The sequence below is a fragment of the Mustela nivalis genome, assembly GCF_964662115.1.
Source record: "Mustela nivalis genome assembly, chromosome: 9".
In the NCBI taxonomy this organism is placed as follows: domain Eukaryota; kingdom Metazoa; phylum Chordata; class Mammalia; order Carnivora; family Mustelidae; genus Mustela; species Mustela nivalis.
Window position 1 is genome coordinate 34,541,561 of NC_139028.1, and position 26,367 is coordinate 34,567,927.

The following is a 26,367-nucleotide window of genomic DNA, read 5'->3' on the forward strand; positions in this document are numbered from 1 at the left end:
AAGCACATGACACCATCAGTGGCAGGCCGAGTCCCGGACCCTGAGAAGGAAGGAGGGCAGGGAAGTTGCATGAGCACATGCTTAAGAATAGGGGTACATTCAGTCTCTGTGCATTTTGGTTTCAGACTTCATGAAGCAGGTGATAGGGAGAGCTCAGGCTAGTTCTAAAACTAGAGAACGGCATTGCTCTATGGAGTGGAATTCAGGATTTTCTCAATAGACGCTGCCGTTGCTTGAAACCACATCCCGGAGTGCCAGCTTCCGTCTCTGGGGTGGTGCTGCTTATTGTATGTAGTGCTGGCTGGCGGGGGTGTTTCTACTGCAGAGGCTCCCCCTTCTCCTGTTGAGGCCCACTTTGTGTTGATGACAGCACATTTTTTCCTGCCTTTCCCAGGAAGGTAAAGAGCCTAATCACATTGCCTGCAATCATTCCACCACTAATTACATACAGGCAGAGCTGAATCACCAAGCTGATTCCAGTTGGAAAAAATTCATCCAAATTGACGATGACATAAGAAAGCTCTCTGAGACACTTCTGATTAGGGCACGCTGGATCCTCACTCATTCAGAGGAAGCAGGGACATTAGTTACAAGAGCTTTTAACTAAGGATATTTGTGGAGATAGCCAAACCCAGCTCTTATTCACTCCAGCCCAAGCTTGATGAAGGCTTTTTTAGTTCCTCTAAGGAAATGTGGGGGAGAAATTTCTTTAACTTAAGGAGGTTTGAGAGGTAGGTCCAGCTCTTTATCAGAAGGAAGTAAAATCAACCTTAAAAAATAGACCTCTGTTGTTTCTTTTTTTTTTTTTTTTTTAATTTATTTTTTATTTTCAGCATAACAGTATTCATTATTTTTCACCACACCCAGTGCTCCATGCAATTCGTGCCCTTTATAATACCCACCACCTAGTACCCCAAACTCCCACCCCCCACCCCTTCAAAATCCTCAGATTGTTTTTCAGAGTCCATAGTCTCTCATGGTTCACCTCCCCTTCCAATTTCCCCCAACTCCCTTCTCCTCTCTAACTCCCCATGTCCTCCATGCTATTTGTTATGCTCCACAAATAAGTGAAACCATATGATAATTGACTCTCTCTGCTTGACTTATTTCACTCAGCACCCAGGTGCCCCCTTTGGTGGCTTTTGAAGACCTCTGTTGTTTCTTCAAAAGCCACCAAAGGGGGCACCTGGGGGGCTCAGTCAGTTAAGCGTCTAGCTTCAGCTCAGGTTATGATCCCAGGGTCTTAGGATTGAGCCCATCCCATGTCAGGCCCTCTGCTCTGCGGGGAGCCTGCTTCTCTCTCTGCCTGTTGCTCCCCCTTGCTTATGCAGTTGCTCACTTTCTCTCTGCTAAATAAATAAATAAATAAATAAAATCTTTTTGAAAAATAAATAGTTCATTATGATAGCCAGCACAGCCACCAAAATTATAGTCCGTCAGTTCATTCATTCAGTTTCTGACCATATGATCATCTGGTGCTCTCTCTGTGTTAAACACTGCTATAGATATTAGAAACATAGAAAAAAGTAAGAGTTCCCTTTCTTCCTGAGAATTTGAGTCCAGATGGGTAAACATATGTAAACATATAACAATGCAGTGTGATTAGTACAATACGTGAAACAAACCCAGAAAATAAGCTGGGTAGAAAGGAAACAAGGATCTTTGAATGTCAACAAAGGGTTCCCAGAGGAATGACATGTAAGATGGTTTTGAAGGATACACATTTTAAAATGGACAAAGAGGTATTAGATGTCAGGCAGAGAAGAAGAAGGTACAAAGGAACAGATCAATAGCCTAGCGTTTTAGGAACTTTGCCAGTGTGTTCACTGGATGTGGGGAGAAAGGAGTTGGTAAGAGAATAATCTGGAGCTATAGACAACAGTCTGCTGATAAGAAGCCTGTATCTGCCACGTCAAAGAGGAATGCAGAGCATTGAAGGGATTTAAGCTGGGGTGGCATTGATTTTTATTTTTGGCAATTATTGGATGAAAATAAAAACAATGAGCTGGAAGCAAGGAGATCAATAAAGAGGGTATTAAAATAATCCCCAGTAGACAATAGGCACCTGAATTAAGATAGTTAACAATGACAAGAAAAAGAAGGAAATAGATTTGAAATCTCTAAAGAAGGCAAAAGCAACAGGATTTGTTAACTGAAGGTGAGGAGTGAGAGAAAGAGAAGAATCACATATGACTCTCTCTCTCTCTCTTTCTATCTATCTTAGAAGAGTGGGGGGGGGTAGCTATGCCAGCAACAGAGATGAGTGGGTATGGGATGAGAGCAGATTTGACGGGCAAGACCATGAATTCAGCCCATGGTGTTTGTGAGACTTACAGGTGACGTGTTTGGTGGGCTGAGACCTCAGCAGAGCCTCCTGGGGTCGAGAACATACATGTGGAAATTATGAGCAAAGCTGGTAATTTACAATGTAGGAAGGAGGTTTCAAAGTATAGATTGGCCTGGGAGAGGGGTTAGATGTAGCAGAGTGACCCTTCTTTCCAATAGTTTGTTCCTTCTAACATTTACTGACCATCTTCCATGTGTCAACGCCCCCTTCTGTGCCTCCACAAAGCCTCTCATATAATTCTCAGACCCAACCAAAGTGTAATAAGAAAAGTCTTCACATTTTACTAATGAGGGAACTGGGGCTCAGTAATTTACTCAAAGTTACCTAATTGCTGAGAGAAATAACCATAATCAGGATTCAGAAACACCATGTTTATTCCAGTAGATCATGGTTGTCTTGTTTACATACAGTACATTTCATCCGGGGCCCATGTGTGCATGCTTATTTTTAGATGTGATGTGAAACGGAGAGAGGTAGAAGGAAATATTAGTATTGTCACTAACGAAAGAGTAAGTCAAATTTTCTTTTCTTTTCCATACATTCTTTCTTTTCATAGGTTTTGTGTGCTTGAAAATTCCACCTGTGTATAGCGGAACATTAAGAACAAACAGGTGGGCAAGGCCTTGCGGCATCGCAGGCAGTATGATTTGGTAGCAAGTAGCTTTAGTGGTGGGTAGATTTTGAGACTTATTTGCAAAGTTTATCTCTCTCTCTCTCTCTCTCTACACACACACACACACACACGTATTCAAAGGCTACAACCAAATATGGTAAATACACAGGTTTTCAGCCACATCTCATTTTTTCTCTGAGCCCAGATCATCCTACACCAATAAACTTCCTGCTAGTCTATGGGTATTTCTATGGGATTTTCTCAAAACATTCTCTTACACATATTCTTTTACTCCATGCCACTTGGAAATTCATGGATAATATTTACATTTCGTATGGATGGTAATTTGCAGTTTGCCATCATGATCTAATCTGAATATACATATTAGATTACCTTAACTATAAATATGACCCTACCCCACCTTTTCTGCTCTCTCCCATCCCCCAGGGGGATGTGTGTTTGTTTGATATAATCAAACAAATGGTCATTGAGTGTTTGATGTAATCACCAATAAATGGAACTCCTCAGAAAAGCCCTCATTCTGTTCTCCATCTGAGGATGCTGCATGCCAAGGGAACACCTTGTCCTTGCTCCCTCCATGTACAGCAGGCGCCTGGTTAATCCCTGTTGGTCATGGGGCTCTGTGGGAATGGACTGAACCCTGCACACGTTGCTCCCCCACCCCAAGTCTTGGTAAGCACACTCCTTTTTTAATGAAAAAAGAACTCTTCAGATCTGCATAACTATTCCTCAAAAGGTTTTTTTAGAAACTACTTCTCTACCCATCCTCCACAAAATAGTTAATGAAAAATGCACAAGGCTGTGCTTTTTCTTCTAGAGTTATGTCTTTCCCATCATCAGCTACATTTTGAGGAGCTTTTCTGTTTTTTTCTTGGTTGGACTGGGAGTTGAAGAGATTTGAGTCTGTATCATCACTGGGGGATGAACATAAGAAATATGGAAGTGTAGATATTAATCTTTTTCAAAAAAGTATAGAATCCTAATGAAGGGAAAATACACACACATAGGTCATTTCTTAAGGTTCAAAACCTCCTGGGATTAGAGTTCTACTCCCGTTCTTAATCTAGAAAGTGTATTCATGAGTAAATCACAGGCTGAGTGTAGAGACTGTTCTGCGTTTCTAAGGCAATTCAGAACCAGGTGATGAAGGGGACTCTCTGTGAGGGGACTTCTGACCGGAGGCTGTGGCTGCTGGTTTTAGGAGAGACTTAACCCAACAGGAGCTTCCCAAGTAAAAATAATTTCCTCAAATTAACCTGAGCAGGAAATTTCAAACCAATTAAGTCCTTCACATTTCTCAGCACTTAGTACAGACTTACATCTCTAGAGATTTAGAAAAAGAGAAAGCAAACAGCCAAGAAACTGAGGTAATATGGCACTGCGGAGTTCTATATTTATCCCCTATCAATGTCTTTCAGATCAAATTGGCTGAGTTTACAAATCAAAAGCTGATTTCTTTATTTATTTTTTTTAGCAGCCATCAGCTGCACTGCTGCAAATACCCAGGTTCCAGACATCAAGCTGCAAACTCCAAACATCCAGCTGTGTGCTTTCTGACTCTGATATCATCACCCATAATAGAGGGTCTGCATGCAAAACCGAGCTGACAGCCTTCGTGAAAACGCACACAGAAGAGCACACTACTCCCAGGGCCTAGCCAGCTTCTGAAGCCACATCTGCATAGAGTACTAGTGTCATGTCATGACAGGAAGGGACAGGCCACAGAGAAACACAGGGCTTGGCTCTGCGGAGTCCCAGGGCTCGTTTTCATATAATTACATTTTGAGCTTCAGCTCCTCCTTAATAGATCACTAATGATTAATCCCAGAAAGTTTCAAAATTCAAATATCAAGGAAATTCTCTCTTTTGCCCTCCTATATATCAGTATAATTATCGATTACATTTTATACATGCATATTCACACATATTCAAATAACATATGAATCATACATATATATGATAAATGCATACGTGTGTGTGTGTGTGTGTGCGTGCGCACATGAATCTGGCTCCTTACTCAGCAGGGAGCCTGCTTCTCTTTCTGCCTGTCACTCCTCCTCCTTGTGTTCACTCTTTAGTTCTCTTTCTCTATGACAAATAAAAATAAATAAAATTATACACACACACACACACACACACACACTCAGTTTCCACTATCAAATGAGGTTTTATTTGTTTGTTTCTTTGTTTTCTAGAGGAAGAGAGAAAATGTACATGCAGGGAAGGGAGGGGCAGAAAGAGAATCTTTAGCAGGCTCCATGTTGGGCTCAATGGGGGACTCACTTTCATGACCTTGAGATCATGACCTGAGCTAAACTCAAGAGGTTTAACAATTTATAGACACTTAACCAATTGAGCCACCCAGACACCCCTCAACTAACTTCTTGCTATATGCCAGTGCCTATGCTAAGTGTCTTGCTTTTACCTTGATAGATAGATAGATAGATAGATATGCAATTTATAGTTGGCATCAGTTTATGTAATACTTTATTGGATCGCTATCACTTTATGATGGATTCAGGTTAATAGATTAATTTTTCAACTCTCAATTTGCATTTCGATCTTAAGCAGAGAAGATAATAAGCATAGACGCTGCCTGGGGGATGGTATCTTTTGTGTGTAGGGCATGGTACAAGAGATGCTGTGACCAGTTGATGTTGCTCTGAACAACTAACTCTTAGGTATCTAACAGAAAACTGAGGGAAATGATAAGTTTCCCAGCTATAGGAAGAGGCCATATGACATCAGTACAGATCTGAGAGTGTCGGGGAAGTAATGGCATGGGGACATTGCCATGTGTTGTACACTCAGCAGTCTTAGCTCCTGGCTCTCTAGCAACAAACACTACCATGTTTTGGGAAGAGCCCTCTTCCACTGTGGAAGCCAGGTGTTTAGAACTAGGCAGTCTGTCCTGTTGCCCAAATGTGATCCCTATATTGCTACCAAGAGTAACTTTCTCAGTGAATATTTGAGGCCATACCTCAGGGCTAGTCTAAGCCTGTTGGGCCCTGTAGAACTTTTTTCTGAAAGAGATCTTATAAATTCACTTATTCTTGGAGAGATCCTCAGACTCTCTTTTCTGTCAGTTATAGTCTCTGTATCGAGGGGAAAGGCCGAATATAAATATAAATATAAATGTATATCTCCATATTTATACGCATATAGATAACATGAAAAGATTAGATAGAATATAGACATACAATTTACAGTTGGCATCTATAGATAGACTATAGATAGATTATGTATTTGTATCCATGTCTCCTTTTATTCTTAATTGTGAAATTAGAGACATTTCTCAAACCCTCATCAGGTCTCACATGGGCTGTGCAGCTACACCAGCTTTCCTAGAAGAAAGGATCCCATGAATCTGTATCCCTTGTAAATCAAATCCTATTTTAAGTGAAGGGAGGAGAACTTTCTCGTTAAAGGATCTGTGGTGAATCCTCTGTAAAGTTTATTATTATTAAATTCCTACTAGGAAAGCAGAGATCTGATTACTCTTTCATCTCTACCTTGAGATTTTCTTGTATCGAGGATCTTGTATATTAAAATGTGCTCAAACAGAGATGTGGTATAAGTGGTAGCTGCTGTCTATTGAGAACTTGCTATGTTCTAACGACCTTACACATATTTGCTTATTTAATACTCACAGTAACCCTGTAAAGTAGTATCATGTGCCCCATTTGACAGAGAAGGAATCTGAAGCACCAAGAAGGGAATCATCAGCCATCGGTCCTCTGGGGCCAACTGAGGGTTCGGGACCTGCCCCCTGCCGGTGGTGCTGACAACCATGATCAGCTCTTCCGTATAACTTCAGACCGTCAGGAGCTACGCTGTGTGGATAAATCAATACTGTTACCGTGTTTGGATATGCTTTGTAACACTGATTGTCTCGGCCTGTTGCTGTCAGTGTTGCTATCTCGATTCCATGTGCATCCCATGTGCTCCCGGCCTGATCCAGTAGTCTGGAGTGTATTGGTGCTCTAGCATGGACACCTCAAAACCATTTGCTCTGGGTCACAGGGACCTTGGTGCTATGGGACAGTAACCACACCTCTGTCATGTTGCTCTTGCCCTCCTTCCAACCTCCCAGCCTCTGAACAAAACCATGCTGGTCAACTCGTAAAAACGGACCCGGGGGACACCTGCTAGCCAGTCTTGGAAATAGCTGTCCCTGAAGCCCAGGCTGAGTTTAACAGGAGCATCCTGATGAGAACAGACAGGAAAAGAAAGCAGTGGCACGAGTACTGGTCTAGGACTAAACTAGTCACAGCCCTTAAATTTAAATTAAAAAAAAAATTCCAACTCTCAAATTTTGGAATTCTGTGTTCTGCATTTTTTTTCGGTTTCTGAGGCCCCATGATTTTTATCTCAGCTGGTATATATGCCATAAAAATATTAAGTAAGGAGACAGCTGTGTCCTCTCCTCTCCAATAGCTACAGCTGTTCTTCTGACAAGCTTATTCTTGGGTGCAATAAAAATGATAATTGTGGCTATTATTATTTTCAGTTATAAAGGTCTTTTAACACCCCATCTATGAACTTAGAGACTTGGGATTTACTTTTCCAAGTAAGTATTACTTATCCCGGGCAGTTTTTGTCCTGTGATTGGTTATAAATTGCTGATCGAAACCCCTTTGGGTAAGATGAGACTCCTTTGGGGACCGAGTTGCAGGTGTAAGCCCATTTCCAACTCGCTTCCTTTCCTTGCTTGGGTTGTCAGATTCCACCTCATGAAATAGCTGTGCTCTGAAGAAGTTGGCTGTAAGACAAACCCTGTTAGATAAATCATACGTCCTCATTGATCTACATTTTTAAATTAAGAATGCATTCCTCTGAGGAAATAATTGGCCCCAAGACTAAATATAAATTATACTAAACACTCAATAAACCTTTTAAAATCACATATTTAAAGAAAGCCCGTTTTGTTAGAACACTAATAGTGATGATCCTTTTTAAAGACGGGAATTACAAATATCGTGCTAAGAACAATTACCAGAAGTGACACCACCTTGGGAATAGAGCCACAGAAAGATTAGCTGAGCAACAGGGAGCTCCCAACATTTTTTTTTCTTTCTTTTTATTTGAACACAGCATATAGTTTTTGTTTTTGTTTTTGTTTTTGTTTTTTTAAAGATTTTATTTGTTTATTTGAGAGAGAAAGGATGAGAAACAGAGAGAGAGAGAGCAGGAGAGAGGGGAGAGTCAGAGGGAGAAGCAGACTCCCTGGTGTGCAGGAACTTGATCCCAGGGCTCCAGGATCATGACCTGAGCTGACAGCAGTTGCTTAAGCAACTGAGCCACCCAGGTACCCTTAGCCTATAGTTCTACAGTTGTGCAATTCATTAATAAGAAGCTGACATTTCCAAATTACTTTCCTAGGTGCCTTGAAAGCCAGAGTTACCGAAGATTGGTCCCTGCCACCAGGATTTCATTTCCATTGGAAAATCAGACCAGTGCAAACAGCATAAAACAACTGGCCAACAGAAAGTGCTATTGTAGTTGCAGGGGCAGTGGGTTGGACATCAGGAAACCTGCGGGTTTTTCATCAGTAACCAGATGTGGACTCCCCTGCACGGCAGTTTCCCACATTAAGATACAAAGATGTAATGATACTGCTAACTCCCATTCGTGGCTGTATGTGGCAATTTCCTAGTAAAATAAAAACTCATTCCTGAAGATTCTGACTTAATAGGTGTGGGTGGGATCTAGAAACCTATATTTAAACAGCTATTCTAGGGAATTCTACTGAAGTCAGACTATGTCCTAATATAGCAACTATGGAGTTATATATAACCATTAATGTCTCTTTAAGCTCTCGCATTTAATTCCCTTCTGGTTTTTAAAGCCTAAAGGGGCTCTGCATGGAACAAGAGTGCAGGAGAGTCACAGGCATTGACAGGAGACAGAAGGGCATTTGCGAGTTTCCTAAGGCCACCATAACAAAGTAGCCCACACTAGATGGCATAAATAACACAGGTGCATTATCTCACTGTTCTGAAAGCTAGAAGTCCAAACCCCAGGTGTCCGCTGGTTCATGTGCTCTCTGAGAGCCGTAGGGGAGAATTTACATTGCCTCCTTCAGCTTCTGTGATTTGCCAGCAATCCCTGGCTTTCTTTGGATTGTAGAGTCATCACTGTGGTCCCATGGCCATCTTCTCCCTGTATATCTTCACACAGTCTTCCCTCTGTGCCTGTCTGTGTCCAAATTCCTCCTTTGTGTGAAGATACCAGTCACACAGGATTGACCCACCCTCATTTTAATTTGATTACTTTTATAAAGACTCTGTTTCCAAATAAGGTCACACTGTGCAGTGCTGATGATCAGGGCCACAGCGGATCTTCTGGGGGACACAATTCAATCCATATCAGGGAGTTTTCAGGGAAGAATTAGAATTTGAAAGCAAGGTGGTGTCTGCCTTGGTGACAGAAAGAACATAGCTCTCTGAGTGATGGATGCAATCTGTACAAAAGGAACGATGATGTTGGTCCTAGATGAAAAATATCAGGGCCAGGCTTGAAAGCTGTGGTGGCAGCGGTAGGGACCATGGTGGTGACAGAGCTAACACCTGCAGAAATTTATCACGTGCCTTTCACTGCCCCCACCACGTGGCATGTGCATTCCATCCTCAAAGGACTGCTCGAGCTAACGATATTCTGAGTTGTGGAGAGGAAGCAATCGTGGCACAGAGGAGTGGCATAAGTCAACTCCTCAGGAAGCTTCAGGTAGAGGATCAGGTTTGTCTGATGCCAAGCTTTTCCTTTTTCTCAGGATGACCTGCTGCCTTCCTCATGGTAGAGGTGCGGAATGAGCTGGCATGAGTCCATCAGGCTACTTGTTGAAGGGCTTCCTTCCATAAAGCAGTGGGATTTGTGTTTGATGTGACAAAAAACAAGGAGCCATTTTTAGTGTCTGGAGAGATGTGACATGATGGAGGGGGTGTTTTAGGAAGATGAACGTGCCATTTCCACTAAGGGATGCGTTTTCTTTGGAAAAGAAAGACTTACAAATGAGAAGCTATTGACCATGAAGGGTTTCTTTTCATAGGATTTTATCAAGTGATTTGCTTCTTTCCCCGCTCGTAGCTCTTAACCAAGAATTTCCTTTAGCACTTTAAATGCACTTTAAAATATGCTCTGCTTATCTGTCCCCCCCCCGCCAATATTTTTCTAAGTTCCTCATATGAGTGATAAAGCATTGATCATTTATAGCCAGAGCACAATTGCTGTTTCAAAGAAAACTCTCCTTGAATCATTAACTCTATAAATTCAATCATCAACTCTGTAAATTTCAGTTCAGGGCTTTTTTTTTTTATTGTTGTTGTTTAATTCTTCATTTGTTTTAAGTAGCAAGTATAGGAATTTCGTTTCTGGTGGTTGAGAGTTTAATTTGTTACATTGCTAATCTTTTTCTCTGTTTTTCTTATACATGGTTCTCCTACAGAAAAAAAAATGTAAGGATAAATGGGAAAATAATAACAGTAAAACCTAAAATGTATAAAGCATTTTACTATATAAATTACTCTTCTTGTGACTTACCCAATTTAATCAGAAAGTAGACATGTAACAATTGGTGAATAGTACAGTGATTGTGGTTTCTCTATAATTCTACATTTGGTCTGGAGAACATATGATAGTAAAATTAAGCCTCATTGCTTTTTGCAGGATGACTTAAGTGTAAATCCCTTCCCTCTGGTAATAGAAATCTGGATCGATGGAGAACATACGGCTTCTCCAAATCTTAAGCCATTCCTTTTCTACATAAGTTTGCCTGATATTCACGTATAAAATTAAACATACACTAATACACCTGTCCCTACTTGATGAATTCTTGATTGTGATTACCCTAACATTTATGTGCTTGCATTCGAGTCTGTAATCCCCCAGACTTGCTTCTCATTTGGATGCCCATATAACAAGCTCATCCAAACTGGGTCCTTATCAATCTTGCTGTGGTCACACAAGAACATACGTGAATGGTGAAATTAAAGTGTATGTATGACCTCTGGCTGGAAGTAAGGATAAGAGATGCAGAGATCCCCTGTGTCCTTTAGTTTCCTTGCTTTGGTGGTATAGTACACAGCCTCCCAGGAGATGTGAGTTCCTACCAACACTGCTCTGACACTAGAGCTCAGTCCAGAAACAGCTGTCCAGAGCTAATTTATTTCCTAATGCTACGGCACTGTTAATTTATAAATTACATTGGTAATTTGAGCTATTATTAATTTCAGATGGTGTAGGGCAAGCCTAATTAAAATATGACACCAATTGCCACACATATGTACCAAGGACTACCATTTAAAATTAATGGAAATATTAAGTGTGACACTAGTCTCTGAGATACTTTGCACAGTAATTACAACATTCTAGCTGGGAAAGATCTGACAAATGTAGGCTTGAGGTTGGAGAAAATAAACAATGACAACATAGAAGGAAACACACCTTCTTCATGTCAACCTTCTCTTTTTATTCCCTGCACTCTTCCTCAAGTCAAGGTTAGTGCTTCTTTCCCTAAAGATGCTTACAGAACAGTAACAAGAAAGCTATTGTTCATTAGCAGTTTCTTACTTCTCGGGACTGTGAGTCTTTGTGGGTTAATGTTGATTGCCCTCTTCGTAGCCTGGACTTCTGGGCTCTGTTTTCCACTTATTAATGTGTTCCTGGTTCTTGTTGTGATTTTTGGTTGCTTACTGTAACAGGTATGGGCTGTCATTTTGCTCTCATGTAGATAGTATTGGCAAGAGAGTGTCTACCCATGTTTAGTGTGGGTTCCACATGGCATGAAGAAGTATGAGGAAATGCTTAGGTTGGGCTTGTTACTGGATGGTGGCACAGACTTCTCATGACCAAGAAGTGGCGACAGGGATGGGAAGGTAGTGCCCATAATTGACAAGATAGTCATTTCTAATTGTTGTTATTGTTATTTCTACTGTTATCTTGACAAGGATGGTGACCTTAGTGATGTCATGGAACAAACATAATGGGAACTTTACATACCATATCTATTTTTCTTTGTATTATATTAGTGTCTTACTATTGTCATTTTCGTGCTTTAGATCTGCAGATCCATGTGGCATTATGGGGGGTCTTATCATCAGAGAAAAATGCTCCTTTCTTTCCTTTACTCATGTGGACCACTCATGTTAAAATAGTTTCACTCCACCTGAGTCTGGCTTCCCAGCAGATTACAGGCTTACTTCCTAAAGCAACAGGTTTGCAACCTGTGAGAGTTTTCACATTGCTTTTGTGTATATGCATGTTTTTCTTGGTTACCCCCAAACAACGCTAGAACTGTAGGTACAACATGCCTGTGAAATGTCTCTCAGTTGCCTGGGACAGTCTCAACGCATGCTTTAATTGTCCCAGAGTAACTATTAATAGTACCCCTTTTGCCCTTAAAAGTATCCCTGTTTACATAATAAAATATATCATCAAACTATCTTTACTTAACAGAGAACGCAGAGTAATGCTGGGATGTAAGCAGTTCCTTTTGTTTTCCCTTGCCTTTTCGTAAGTAGGCTGACGTTCATGGTGACTAAGGGAGAGAACTGTGAAATCAGTCTTCCAGGCTTTAGCCTTGCTGTTTCCATAAGACAATGCGCATGGTTAGTGCTCAAGTAGGAAGCCAGCAGGTCAAGAGTTGTCTTTTATTCATAATTTTTCAACAGAGAAAACATGTCTCACGTTTAAGACATGTCATGAAATGTGTCACGGTTAAGACACGACATGTTAAGATTTGCCATCATGTCTTCTTGCTCTTGACTTTCTTCTGTATTTGTGGTTAAAGTCCGGTGTCCTTTTTGTTGGTTTGTCTTCAGGATCTTCTATACGAGAGTTCTAGCAGATCAAAATTTAGAAAACTCATCTTTGCTTATTTTATTAAGTGTCTAAATCTAAAAGCCGGAGTTTAAATTTATTTTATCAGTGTTGCCACTGCCTTCTGTGGCTCGTGTGTGTGTAACTGTTAGTGTGGTATTTTTAATTGACTTATGATCTGGGATGCAATGATCAGATCTAGACTTCAAGGTTCAGCCTTAGTGATACTTTGGAATCAGAAAGATTAATATTCACGTATGGTGCCTAACTTAGATCCCAGAGTCCCACCGCTTGGTAAGATTCGGGCTGCGTAAATGTCAAAATTATTAATCACTTATTGAGGACCCGTAATTCCCCAGGCTCTGTGTTCAGTCTAGGTAGGAACACAAACCCAGGCTCTGTGTTCAGTCTAGGTAGGAGCACAAACATTTCAGCTGCTCTACTGGGAAACTAAAGGAAAGTTGATGATGGAAGCAGTAGAAGGGCGGGGTGGAGGGGGGGCAGAATGGGCATCGTTCTCAAGAATCGGAACTTGGAAATGGCACAATTCTCTGAAGACATAACCATTTTATACTTGTTTTCTAAGTTTATACCTTTGGTGTTTTGTTTTGTGTTGTTTTCTCACCGTACCTTCTCCTGCAGCTGTGGGCTTTGTGAGTGAAGACGAGTACTTGGAAATCCAGGGCATCACACGGGAGCAGTCGGGGGACTATGAGTGCAGTGCCTCCAATGATGTGGCCGCACCGGTGGTCCGGAGAGTAAAGGTCACCGTGAACTGTAAGTGGTCTCAGGAACCCCCACTCTGTGCGTGTGAATCTGGCTGCTGTCATGACCACAGCAAAGAGCTGGATCACAGAGCCAGAGGCTGACTCAGGATGGGAACTAGTGCCATGTCATTGTCCTTTCTCTGCTTTCAAGAGGAGTAATTCCAAGTTCTAGTTTTAAAAAAGTTGAAGCTGAAAGTAATTTAATATAATCCCAAACTTGACTTATATTCCTGGAAGATCATTAAATGGCCTTCAATGTACAATTTATAGAAATGCATCTTTGAATCCCAACTTTTCCCGTACTTTGCTCATAATGTTTCCTAGCTCTTTCCTCTTTAGCCCAGCCATGTCCATAGTGGGGTGCAAAAATACCCTGTGTATAAGGGAAATCTATGATACGTTTATGGAAATTTATTGTACATATTTATGGTATACTTATGTGATCTTATACTTCTGCTATTACATATGTTGATGTACAAAGTGCACATTCATAATTTAAATATAAATAAACATACACATATTAGAGGATGCATCTCAGAACCTGATTTTGACTAACAGAGATACAGAGTCTGACTAGACCCTCATTCTCTCTTATCAACCACTCAGATTCTCTCTGACATTGACCCTCCTCCACTTCCCCACCTGTGTCTCATGTTCTCTCCTCTTGATTCCTTATAGTATACATTGAGTAGTTCCATAGGACTTTTGAAAGTTTTCTCTGCTGTGCTCATTTCAGGAAGTCTTACAACAGGATAGAACCCAAGAACTAACCCAGCAGACAAGAAGCGTTTTCTTTTCAAAACTTTGGGGGTGGAAGTGTGGGAAGAATATTGTGTCTTGGTGGTTATTCATTCTTTAATGTTTTGCCTTCTGTTACAAATTGGACCTACTTAATGCACAGCACTTTAGGAAGCAAGCGGATAGGTATAAAAATGCTACCATTCTTATACCAGAATGTGGACCACCAGCTTGTTAAAGGGATTTGAAATTAATAAAAATTAACCTGGAAAGTAAGGGGATGGGAACAAAGGGAGAACCTATTTAGGACAGTAAGTGAAAGCTAGGGATAAACGAACCCCAGAAATATATACTTCAAGGAAGGTAGACGCAGGTGCAGAATTTGGCTTTGAGTTGTGAAATCAAAATGGGGAGACATCATCTGCTTTAAGGTTTATGTCCATAAGATGAAAGCAAACCTGTTGCTTGGGAAAAACACCGCTTTTCCTGGTACTGAGACCCAAGAGAAATTTCTCTTTAGTGTCTCCACAAATAGATCACTTTGAGATATTGTCAACAATGTCACACATGGTACTTCTGCAATAAATAGAATGCCAAGTTTATTATGGCTGTTTTTCATAATGCACTTCCATGTAAACTGTTGGAATTGCCAAGGGTAGTTAGGTAAAGACTTCAAATGAATGCAGGCCAGGTTTATAGGTCTAGTCTGGTCTGGCTGGATTTGAGGATCCATTTTAGGATGTTTGAAAGAATGGCTGATCTGTCTATGCTTCAGGCAATTCTCCATGAATATTATTTCTTGCAACTGAGCTTTTGATGGGAACTGAATGGTTTGAGGTTATAGAGTCTGGCAAGAACCTGGTGTGCAGAAATTCTATAAGACTGATTAAAGGCATGTAGGGTTGATGGGCTGGCATTCTCCTATGAAAGTTAAAAAGTTTAAACAGGAAATATGCCTGAATACCTGCTCATTCTACCTCCGCACAGAGGGGAACAGCACCCGTACATGCTAGGAAGACAAGGTTTTCCTTAGCAGCGTGTTGAGTGGTTTCACACTCTGGCTCAATGCGTGTACAATTTGTCAGCTTGAGCAAGCAGAGGTAGAGCAGGGAGTAAACACCAAAACCAGTGAATGGGGCAGCTTGCCTCACTTTAGGATGCATTTTAAAATGCTACAGCACATCTTCTCTCTGCAGACCCGCCATACATTTCAGAAGCGAAGGGGACAGGCGTCCCCGTTGGACAGAAGGGAACACTACAGTGCGAGGCCTCCGCTGTTCCCTCTGCAGAATTCCAGTGGTACAAGGATGAGAAAAGGTAACGACTCCCTCCCTGCCCGACCTGCCTCACCTGCCTCACCTGCCTCACCTGCCTCACCTGCCTCCACGTCGAAGAAAGGTTTTCTAGCTTCCCGTTTCCAGATGGTTACGCAGGCATTTCTGAACAATCTTCTTCTAGTTGCAACTGGTTATCAAGGTGGGGGAGTGGGGGCTATATTTTCTGATTAGTCATGATTTTCAGCTCTGTTTTTAACCTTTCCATACAGAGTTATCCCTTGCTAATCAACGGGCCTGAAACAAAACATTTTTTTTTAGGAAAGCCAAATCTCAGAGAAGGCCACAGAAACATTGCAAGGCCTGTGATTTTTTTTTTTTTTTAAATAGGGCAAGAAAATAATGTGTTCTGCCTGAAGCTATTTTTAACACACTCTCAGACTTGCATTAAGAAACTGGGAATGTTCACGAGGTGCTGGGAGTGGCCAAGAAGTTAGCAGGTCTCCAGTTCAGTTCTGGACACCGTCGGTGGCGGTGGATAAAGGAGTTCATGACCCGATTTAGCCCTCCCTTTGTGCCTGGGTTGTTCTTGCAAGGTAAAAGAAAAGAAAGGGGACTATCCCCTTCCCTGCCATTGTTGCAGCCATCATCGGGATCTCTGTTGTGATTCAGGGAGGACTGTCATTGCGAGGAGTTATCAAATGGCGAGTTAGCACAGGGTTCAGCAGCTCAGAACAGCCAGGCAACATGACAATTACTGTGATCAAAGAGCTATTTTAAGGTGGGCGAACAACGAATAAATGTGCAAGAGCTGTCCATGTTCAAAATGCTTTGATAAAAATGGGGAGGGGGTGGTGCATGTGCGTGAAGGAGGAAGGTGCTTTGGGGGCTGAAAAGCTGGGAAGAAAAACAGCCCAAGGGGGATTGCAAGAAGGGAACTTGGAGCAGGTCCAGGCCAGCCGTGACCCAGCTGTTGCCTGCACTACTTAGAACATCTCTTCCAGCATGCCTTGGGTGCCTTTCTTTATGAGGTCAGTCAGACACCAAAAGCTCGCCCCGTCTTGGAATCACATGACTGCATCGTCAGACTCATCCTGTCTTATCATAATCCTCCCAAATGAGAAGCAGTGCTTTTCAGTCCTGAAGTAAAAGACTGGCAGCATCTTGACAAGGTGTATCCTATTCATCTGGCCCATTTTAGAGATGAAAGACAGGAGGCAGAAGGAAGAAAAGCGAACACATGAAGAGATAAGAAGAAGTAGCTGGCTTTCCCCCTCCTAAGAACTCAGAATCATGCTGAAGGGAGTAACATTTTCCCAGTAAATAAGCATTTTTCTTGCAAGTCCTGCTCCCCTCGTCCCTCTGCCTTCCCACTGACGGCCCTCCGCTGTGGAAGTCTAGTATCAGAAAAAACTAACAAAAAACATGGAGCTCCACACCCAGTTCCTGAACCTTCAATTATCCAGGTCTTCCCTAATCAGATGCATCTTTTTTTTTTTTTTTTTTAAATTCTTCATGGGGCAAAAAGATAAGTAAAAATGTAGGGGAAAGTGAGATCTTAAAATATGTGGAGGAAATATGTAGAGCTGTCCACAACAAAAATGACCAGTGGTGAGAAAAAATGCATTGCACCGTCTGTGTCGTAGGAGGGACTGCTGTATATGTATTATTTTCCAAGAAGAAAGCCCCGTCACGTTTCAGATCCCACCCCCCCCACCCCCCAGCTCAGGCAGCCTTGATTCCTCTACTGTCCAAGCTCTCCTCATGGGGGCTCCTGTCTCCCCTTCAATTGATTTTGGTCAGTTTTCCATGTGCTCCTCATTTATTTATTTCCAGTGTTCTCCCCCTGAGTGGAGTTGTCTGTCCTCCTGACACCCAGCTCAACAAGAACAGCTCTGGCTCTAAGGTCCTTGTTGCTGCCAGTCCTTCCTGTGCCACTGAGGCTGCCAGGCAACCTCCTCCACGTGGCTCCCCCCTAAAGGAAAGAGCAGCTCTCCCCTAGCTCCATTCCTAGTAACATGAGTGGACTTCAGAGGCAAATCAAAGGAGTCCATGTGATGGGGACAGAGAGTTTTCTCAAAATTTGCAGTAGAAGCCTCTTTTGTCTACATCCTAGCACCACTCAACTGCACGCTACGGCCACTGTGTGTGTCATCAGTCAAAGGGAGAGGAAATAGACTGCAATACTTATTAAGATCCACCCGTCCACGGGGACACATGAGCCAATGAAAAGCCTCCGGTTCATTAAAACTCTGGAGCCTGGGAGCAGTATGGGATGGGGAAATGTGATGTGTGACCACACAGAGAAGAGGCAAGTCTGTCGTCCCAGAAGCTGCAAAGTGCCGCAAAAACGCTGCTCGCCACCCCACCCTGCTTTTAGCTAAAGACATTTCAGAGCTGTCAAGCAGGAACCTGATTCGGGTAAGTGTCTCTCCCCACTGCAGAGCTGAAATCTAATTCACAGCTTGGTTCTGATGTGAAGTCTTCCTCCCCAGCCCAGGAATGGCGTCAAAATGGCAAATGGGATCAATACACTTTGACGGGTTCTCCAAAACCCGTGGGTGGGTGGGCTTGCAGAGCCTTCTTTGGACAGCACCCCCTAGAGGATCAATATCTACATAACAAGCTGGAAATAAAACAGCGTCGTCTGGCAGCACAGCCGGATGCCTCATTCCCTTCCTACAGTGCTCACATTTTAATGAAGTCCATGGACTCAGGCCAGTTCACTGCCCCTAGCTTATGAGAGAGAAAGGCTCCCACAGGAAAATCTACATAATGAAAAGCAAGCAACTTTCTCCAGCCAACCTTCTGACTTCCCAGGAGACAGATGTTGCACAAGAACTGAAGCCAGAGCCTGACGTTCTCTTCGGATCGGGATTGGGGCGGCAGATTGAACTGTTCTGTAGTCCTACAGAGACTATGTTTTCAGAGGACGACAAAGCACATGCCCTCTGTGCCAGAAGCATGTTGGGACCCAGAGACAGGCAGGAGGTATTGGTGTCTGACTCCACAGAAATTTAGTATATTGAAGAACATTTTTAGTTTATGGAGCATTTTCTCCTCATCATCTTGCTGGGCTTCACTTCCTGTTCTGCCTCGAGTATTGTCTTTCTCAGTTTGATGACTCTGAAACCAGCCATTGGCCCCAATTTCTGTCCCTATGCCTTGACATTGTTTATTTCCTACATACTCTGCCCCAGCCAAGCCCTAAACCATGTTCCCTGAGATCCTCCATTCAGAAGGATCCCTCCCCACCCCCAACATTTATCTTTCCCATAGTGTCGGCCCAGTCTCTGGGCAAGGAAGACAAATGATTTCAGGGAAAGTAAAAGGTTGGCTTAAAGCCCATTCTCTGAAATAGGACATTCCAGAGTTTTTAAAAGGAAGAGGGTTGGTCTCATAACTTCCATGTAGACATGTAATGGTACTAAGAATTTTTGCTGACAGCATCCTGAGATAGAGGATATGACCCCATCAGCCCCTAAGCAGTATTCTCCTGACCCTCTCCATCTGCCTAGTAGTGATATCTATGGCTCTAGCAGGTATATCTGTTTTCCGCACTCACACTCTGTGGTCTTTCTTTAGTGGCCCCTACCACCAGTGCAAGCCATTGTGGCATATCAGACTGCTATTGTCCAGGCTCTATAGCGTCAGTCTTAGGAATCTATAATCCTTTCCAGACTGAGTTATTATGATATTCTGGGGAGACCACCTCTCCCAAGCCCTTCAGAGTACCCTGCTGTAAAAGTGATCCCTGATACTTATATTCTATTTACCAGCAAAAGTAAAGTATTATCTGCAGAATGCCTCAAGTTCGTAAGGGAACATTTATTATCAAAGTGCTTGAAAACACTTTATTCTTTCAAAGTCCTCAGGTTCTTCTCTTTGAAGATTGAGGTGTTGTTGTTTTATTCTCTATGGTTACCATCTCCATCATCTTTATTAACCTTATCATCTACATCAATTAAGTCCACACTCGGAGTACCTACTGTCGAGTGTCACACAGCTAGTATACTGAATGTGTTGAAGGCATCTGCCTTCAGAGAGTTTAGTGAGTATCTGTGTAGTGCCAAGACTGTCTCCAGGCACATGCACAAAAGTAGAGAAATACAAGTACATATCCTGTGTGTGGACATGCATTAATTGAGTGGGGGGAAAAGTAGTCATCATGATGTCAATGGGGGCAATAAGAAGATCGTTAATTCCAGAGAAATTTGAGAAAAATATAACCATCTCCTTTTTTCTCCTTTTTTGTCTCTCTCTTGTTGGTCTCAGACTGGTTGAAGGAAAGAAGGGGGTCAAAGTGGAAAACAGACCTTTTCTCTCAAAACTCATCTTCTTCAATGTCTCCGAGCATGACTATGGGAACTACACCTGTGTGGCCTCCAATAAGCTGGGCCACACCAATGCCAGCATTACGCTATTTGGTAAGACTGAGCCCTGAGCTGGGCAGTGAAAACAGGAAAGGGTCTCATGGGACAGAAAGAGTCAGAAAGAGCTGCAAGTGTGGGGTGGCTTGTGTGAAAGAATCAGGAGAAGCTAGGCATCGGTGAGTGAAATGGAAGAGGAGGGGGAATGAGAGAGAGGGGGGAAAAAAGCTAGTGCATGGATGGGCATCGGTAGTAGGAAAAAAATGAGAAAGAATGTTCATGTTTCATTTGTAATGGGTAAACCCTGAAGCAGGAGGAAATGGTGTTGGGATGATGAAGTGACATTTAATTTTTTCTCTTCGAGAGCTCCTCAACTGACTAGGGATGGGGGGTTCTAGTTGGATTTAATAGCAAAGCACTAGGAGAGCAACATTTACTATTTCAAAACCTTGTTCACTAGGATGGTGTAAGATGTTACCATTTTTTTTTCCTGGCTGTTGGGACATAGAGATACTGAATTATATTTGTAAAAGTAGAATCATGGGCCTTGGGAATCCTGAAATTAGCTTCGGAGGGAGAATTCAGGAAGGAAACGGGGCTTTCCCCTCAGCTCCTCATTTGTGTCAATGGGTGTTGTCTGACTGGATTAAGATATATTTGTCCAGCCAAGCCACCATCCTGACAGAAGTCACATAGTCATTCATGCATTCATTCATTCAAATGGTTTATTGGAGGACTGATGTGGGTACAGCAAATTGCTCTGCATTCCTACATATCTGGCAAGTATACTGGTGCCAGAAGCAAGTAAAGAAAGCAAACAAACAAACTCCCTTGTAGATCCTAGACGTGTCAAACAATGGAAGTGAGTTGATGTGTAGGTCTACGTCATCTGCCAGGACTCCAGGTATCCAGGGATGACTTGCATCCCTTGGTAGAGGCAGATTCACCTGCAGGCCACAGAGTGAACTTCTGGTTGTTTTTGAGGGAAAATTCCTCCATACCCTCACAAGCTCAGGTAGCTTGGAATTTTTCAAATCCTTCCCTCTAGTTTCCCATGGTAGCAAGCACCCTTGAATATGATGGCAAGGGAAAGCAAAGAATTAGCAGATAATTAGTAAGAACATAAATTCCTTTTCCTCTGAGAACTCCCAGAAAATCTTAGAGCGTCAATTACCTCACTCTCCCCCCCAGTCCCTACCACATCCCTCCACGGTACATTGTATCCAGCCAGCCCCAAATAACCCACCTGTACAGCTCCATGGTCCCATCTCCGCTTCCAAATCACATTCGACCCCCCCTTTTATCCAACACATAAAACAAAGCTCAGCTTTATCCAAGTGGGCTGGGAAGAGGAAGGCTGCCCTTGATCCCAGAGCTGGTTGCTCAGAATGGGCAGAGCTGTGATTAGAGTGATTGATCTGTCTGACATCTCTCACACAGGGATAGTCATAATTGCCCCTCACATTTGTCAAGCCTTTTTGGCTTTCTGGCAGGTGTCTGTCTCCAGAAACAGAAGGGCCAGGATTATAAAGGAACAGACCCCTCCTTCCCTGGCCTTGCAAATCTCAGGCTCTCCTAGCGGTGCTGTCCACCCTCCCCAGGCCTGCCCTCCACCCACAGCAGCCCTCATTCCTGTAAGCAGTCTTCCTCCTCCTCCTCTGTCCTCCTTGCTCCTCTGATTTGGATGCATGACATGGTTTTGCAATTGGCTTTATCACTGCTATCTAATTCCCTGGCCTCTTCCCCTTAAGCCATCTGAAGATGAGAACGGGGAGAAGGCACAAGCTTTGAGAGTGCAATAGCTGGCGTTTGTGACAAGGAATGCAGTAAAGCATGTGCCATAAATCTGCTCTTCTCAGCAGACCCCTATGTGGCAATTAGAACCTCTGCCTCCCCGTCGGTCTATCTGTCTTTCACCCTGTGTGTCATATGGACATTCCTCCAATTGTCAGCTCTCTGGAGTCCAGGATTCTCTGAAAAGATACATGGAAAAGTGATAGTATGTATTCAGATAAGTTTAGAAAGACTGAGCCCCCCAAGATAAATGGGGTACGCATGGGAATGTTCTTTAATGTGGAGATCTCTTAGCTTTTCTTTACACGTAAAATCGCTAAGAGGGAGAAAAAGCATGGAGCATTTTCCAAATTTAATCCAAAAGAAAGCAATTTTGAAGTCTCAAATGAGAGACCATTTGAGAGGAGTCCGTCACTGAGATGCCCTGTGGCTGACATAGTTCTGTGGAACTAGTCAAATGCCATTAGTGAGAGAGGTGGGTGTTTCTACCCCACTGGCTCTTGCTGAGGTCTAGTCCAGACATGGCAACCCCAAAATTCATGATGGAGGCCCACCATCAATCACAAATACAAACTTATACCAAAGTTTTCCGTGTGTCATCTCCCATTATCAGCGGACCCTCAGCCAAGACCCATCAAGCAGACTATGGCAATGGGAAAGCAGCATTTGTGTTATGCGAATCTGTAAACTGTGTGATGCAGTCCATTCTCCTATAGCATCGCAGAAAGCCAGCTATATTATTGCTGACTTTCATACCGACTGCTTGCCCTCATCATGTGACATGGACATTGGAAAGTGAGAAATGCTGTACAGGGAGGCCCCATCATGGCCAGGATCCAAAGGGAGCAGGGTCATCTTTCCTACCACGGACCAACAGCGTCCTGAGCACCTGCTCCCTAAGACCGCAGAGATTGCCGGGCTCCCAGAATCATGGTGGTTCTTGGGGCCATCTTGCTTGTGCTGTGGTGCCATGGGATCAGAAATTCCTGAACTTGGTCTCCAGTTCAGTGGGGATAAGATGTGTGACAGAAACCTCATCTGGAAAGGGACTTAGGTCCTTTGTTACCACATCAGTCCCCGAGCTCAGCACAGCTCTGGGAAATGCATGAGTGGCCAGCTCCCTCACTTTCCAACCATCACATCTAAGGATGGAAGCATAAAGCACGTTAGTGTTTCTCATGCTGAATCTTGTCCTACTACTTTTGGTTTTTGTGTCTTCCTTTATTTACCCATTCCCACAGAAATGTATGTGAAGGGCAGTATACAAACTATATATGACAAATATATAGCGGCTGTATATAATATATGTGTTTGTTTTCATTTTTCTCTCCTGTATGTCCCTCACCCGATTTAGAACTAAATGAGCCTACAAGCTCAACTTTGTTGCAAGGTCAGTATCCCCCTTGCTTTATGGTTTTTCTTCCCTCTCCTTTCTCCTGGAGTCCCCCTCCAACCTTCCCCACCTTTCATTACCTATCTGTGAAGTTGCTTAGAGGATGCTTGTGAAAACTAAGGAAGTCACTGGAGCTGATGGAGCTGGAAGGGTAGTCCTCCTCACTCTGCTCACACCTTGTCCGCATTTCCTCAGGAGTACCAGGTGGGGGGAAAGAAAAGGACCATTAACTTCTCAAAGCCTAGAAATTAGTGTAAAGGCCAAAGGTAGAGAGCATGAGTCTAAACCAGTAGGAAGACAGTCCAATCCACCGAACAGTTTTCATAACAAGAATCCTATCAGTGGGCCCTGAGCAGCAGAAGCAAACACTGTGTGCATGAAGATTTAAGTATCCCCAATAATGAATCAGGTGATTCAAAGCAAGGTTCTCTAAGGAAGGCAGGGAGTCAGGGTGCAGCACACATGTTAGTTAGTAAGCTGTGACCTGGAGTGGGATGCCACTGAGATCCAGTTCAGAGCCTGACATTTAGTAGTTCTGTGCTCTTGAGCAGTCACTAAACATTATTGAGACTCAATTTCTTCTTCTATAAAATAGAATTGATCTGCCTTATCTACCTTAGAGTTGTTCCAACATTCAGCAGAAACTGCATAGTAAAAAGGCTTTAGAAACTGCCAGGTGCATTTTGAATCATTCCAGTCCAATCTCCAGATGCAGACTGAAAGACAGGAATTTCCCTCAGTGCCACCTCTTAACGTCAAAGCTCTTCTCCCTGGCCACTTTACGTCCTAATCCACTTCAAGCCCTTCCCCATACACAGCTCCTGCCTCTCCTGCTTGTGTTTGCACCACCTTTTCAACTTTCTCAAGGCCCACTAGCATGCCATAAGTGATTCGCAAGCGTCCATGGACCTCGCAGAGGAGGTTCACCAAGACTGTGCATGAGTGTTTGGGCTGGAGTGAGTCCAGCCGAGTGGTGGAAGGAATCCATGCTGCGTGTGCTGCTGTTCTCCTCCAAATTACAGGGAGGACCCTACGGTGGCCCAGCAGGAAGGCAGCTACGAGGCTTTGCCCCCCTCCACCCCAGTCCCTGACCTTTCTCATCCCACTTGCCCCCATACCCCTCCCCCCACATCCCTTCCTGTCTGGCTACAGCAACACTCATTGGAAGCTGGCAGTGGACCTGCAAGGTGAGAAAGGAGATGGAAGGAGATAAATTGCACGAGAAGCTGTTTGACAGATGAGGAAAAATACTTTCATCACAAAACGATTCAAGGCTGCATACTTCACCTTAGTGATACAGGGTGCCATAGCGATGCACCGCGAACAGGAAAATGAAACAAAGAAATAGAAAGTAAAAGTGAAGTCAGTGAAAACATTCGGGTCCAATGTATGATTCAACTTATGTTTATTGAACCCCGATGCAGGGATATCCACTGATGTAAAATCAAGAGCATCAAGAGTGTTAGGAAAGGAGCGAACCGTAAATGGTAAAAGGGAGGCATGAGGAACTGGAGCGAAGACAGATGGAGCTACAGGCTGTGCTTTCAGAAGTGACGGAGCTCATTCTGATCACTGAGCTCTTTATTTCCAGAGGGAATAGGAGCTTTTAAAATAGGCAGGGGCAGCTTAGGAGTTCATATTTCCCTAAAGGTGTACTCACCTGACAGAGGGGGCATTGTCCCACACCAGAACCGACAATAACAAAACAGACCAGAAACAATCACTTGCGGCTGCTGCGGCTGAGCCGGAGCAAGACACTTCATGACCAGCCTCCACCTGCAGAGACAAAGCTGTCCTGCCTCACTCCTCTCTGCTGCAACAATAAATTTGGGTAAAAGGATCTGTATGCCAGCTCTCTACTCGGCCTCTCAGGCTGCTCTCAACCCCACATCCTTCTTTTTGAGTACAGGGCAATGGGTCATTGCCAGAAGTTGTAGATTGTAGACATCGGGAATGTTCCAAGATTTGGATTCTGTGGTCTTTACAATAACTGTTAGACTCTTTGTACAACGGAAGAAAACAGACCGTGGACCTGCGGCATTTCTCCCATTCACTTGTGTTCCTTTTTTTTTTTTTTTTCCATTCTTTTCTTATTTATTTATTTAACTTCCTCCTCTGCTAGTCTCCCACAGAATAGAGAGCTACCTATCTTCTCAGGAAATACCCCTAAGTTATGCTCATCTTATCTCAGAAATACCAGCCAAGATTTATACAAATGCATGGATTTCCATGGACAGGGTACACTTGGCTTTAAGAGAAGTTCTAAGCTGTTTTGCTACTCAATATCTGGACAGACTAGAGAGATTCTGATAAGAGAATTTCATTCCTCCTCAGCATTTGCTGCCACCCTTGAAGTATTTCTCTGCTCCCCTTTTGCAAGCACAACAGATTGCATGTCATCCTCTCGTATTAATATTTGGTGGTGCAGGACTCCTGCCATGATAAATAAGGACTCAGGGATGCGCCACCATCCCTCACCAAGCTCCCTCACAGCCACGTGTGCCGGAACCCACACTGCAAACTCAGCGTCTTGGTAGCTGTTCATTTCCCATCCACTGTCTTTCGTCTTTTATCTCCTAAGCATGAAGTCAGATTTGATGGTATCAGTGGGCTGGGAAAGGTTGGCTGATTAATGCCTGGGAACCTCACAGTGACTGTCAAACCAACTTATTAAAGAATGGGGAGTAAGTAAACTCTATATCAGAAGGAAAAAATTGTAGCAGGAAAGATGATCAGTTCTTCCCTGCAGAGGATTAAAGGTAGTTAATTAGGTCCAGCCATCCAGCAGTGAGCATTTCTATGACACATGTGTCTAAATACTGAAGGTATAAAAAGACATTCTCTCATCCTTTTTCTAGATGGTGAATATATCCATCCTGGCATGCAACCAGCTCTCCTCTGCCCATTAGAATCAGACAGAAGCCTTGTGCTTACCTAGGTACTTAGATTCAGCTGCAAGCACTGGCTTTGGTGGCAAAAAGATCACATTATGGATTGACCAGAGATACTGACTCAGAGGCTTGAGGAGAGTGCTTCTTTTTTCTTTCTTTTTTTTTTCTTTCTTTTTTTTTCCTTCTCTTTTTCATTCTTTCTTCATTTTGAATATTTTACCCAGTTCTATCTGGCTGCTCATTAATATGTCAACAAAAAAAAAATCACAAATTTTCGTCAAATTCTTGGCAAGGAAAATACATGGTTGAATTATCAGGGATTGGGTTTTTTTGTTTATTTGGG

General features: G+C 43.0%; 1 protein-coding gene across 11 annotated transcripts in view; it reads left to right on the top strand.

The window, feature by feature from the left end:
- NTM (neurotrimin) overlaps window positions 1-26,367 on the top strand; it is a 943,341-nt gene that overhangs the window by 905,042 nt on the left and 11,932 nt on the right. For 7 of the 11 annotated variants that reach the window (XM_082683276.1, XM_082683280.1, XM_082683277.1 and 4 more), the window contains 4 exons: window positions 13,440-13,574; window positions 15,499-15,619; window positions 19,852-20,003; window positions 23,095-23,130. In XM_082683276.1, the coding sequence (XP_082539402.1) occupies window positions 13,440-13,574; window positions 15,499-15,619; window positions 19,852-20,003; window positions 23,095-23,130 (444 nt within the window). The remainder of the gene's footprint in view (window positions 1-13,439; window positions 13,575-15,498; window positions 15,620-19,851; window positions 20,004-23,094; window positions 23,131-26,367) is intronic. The other 4 variants (XM_082683281.1, XM_082683285.1, XM_082683282.1 and 1 more) reach the window with 1 other exon arrangement.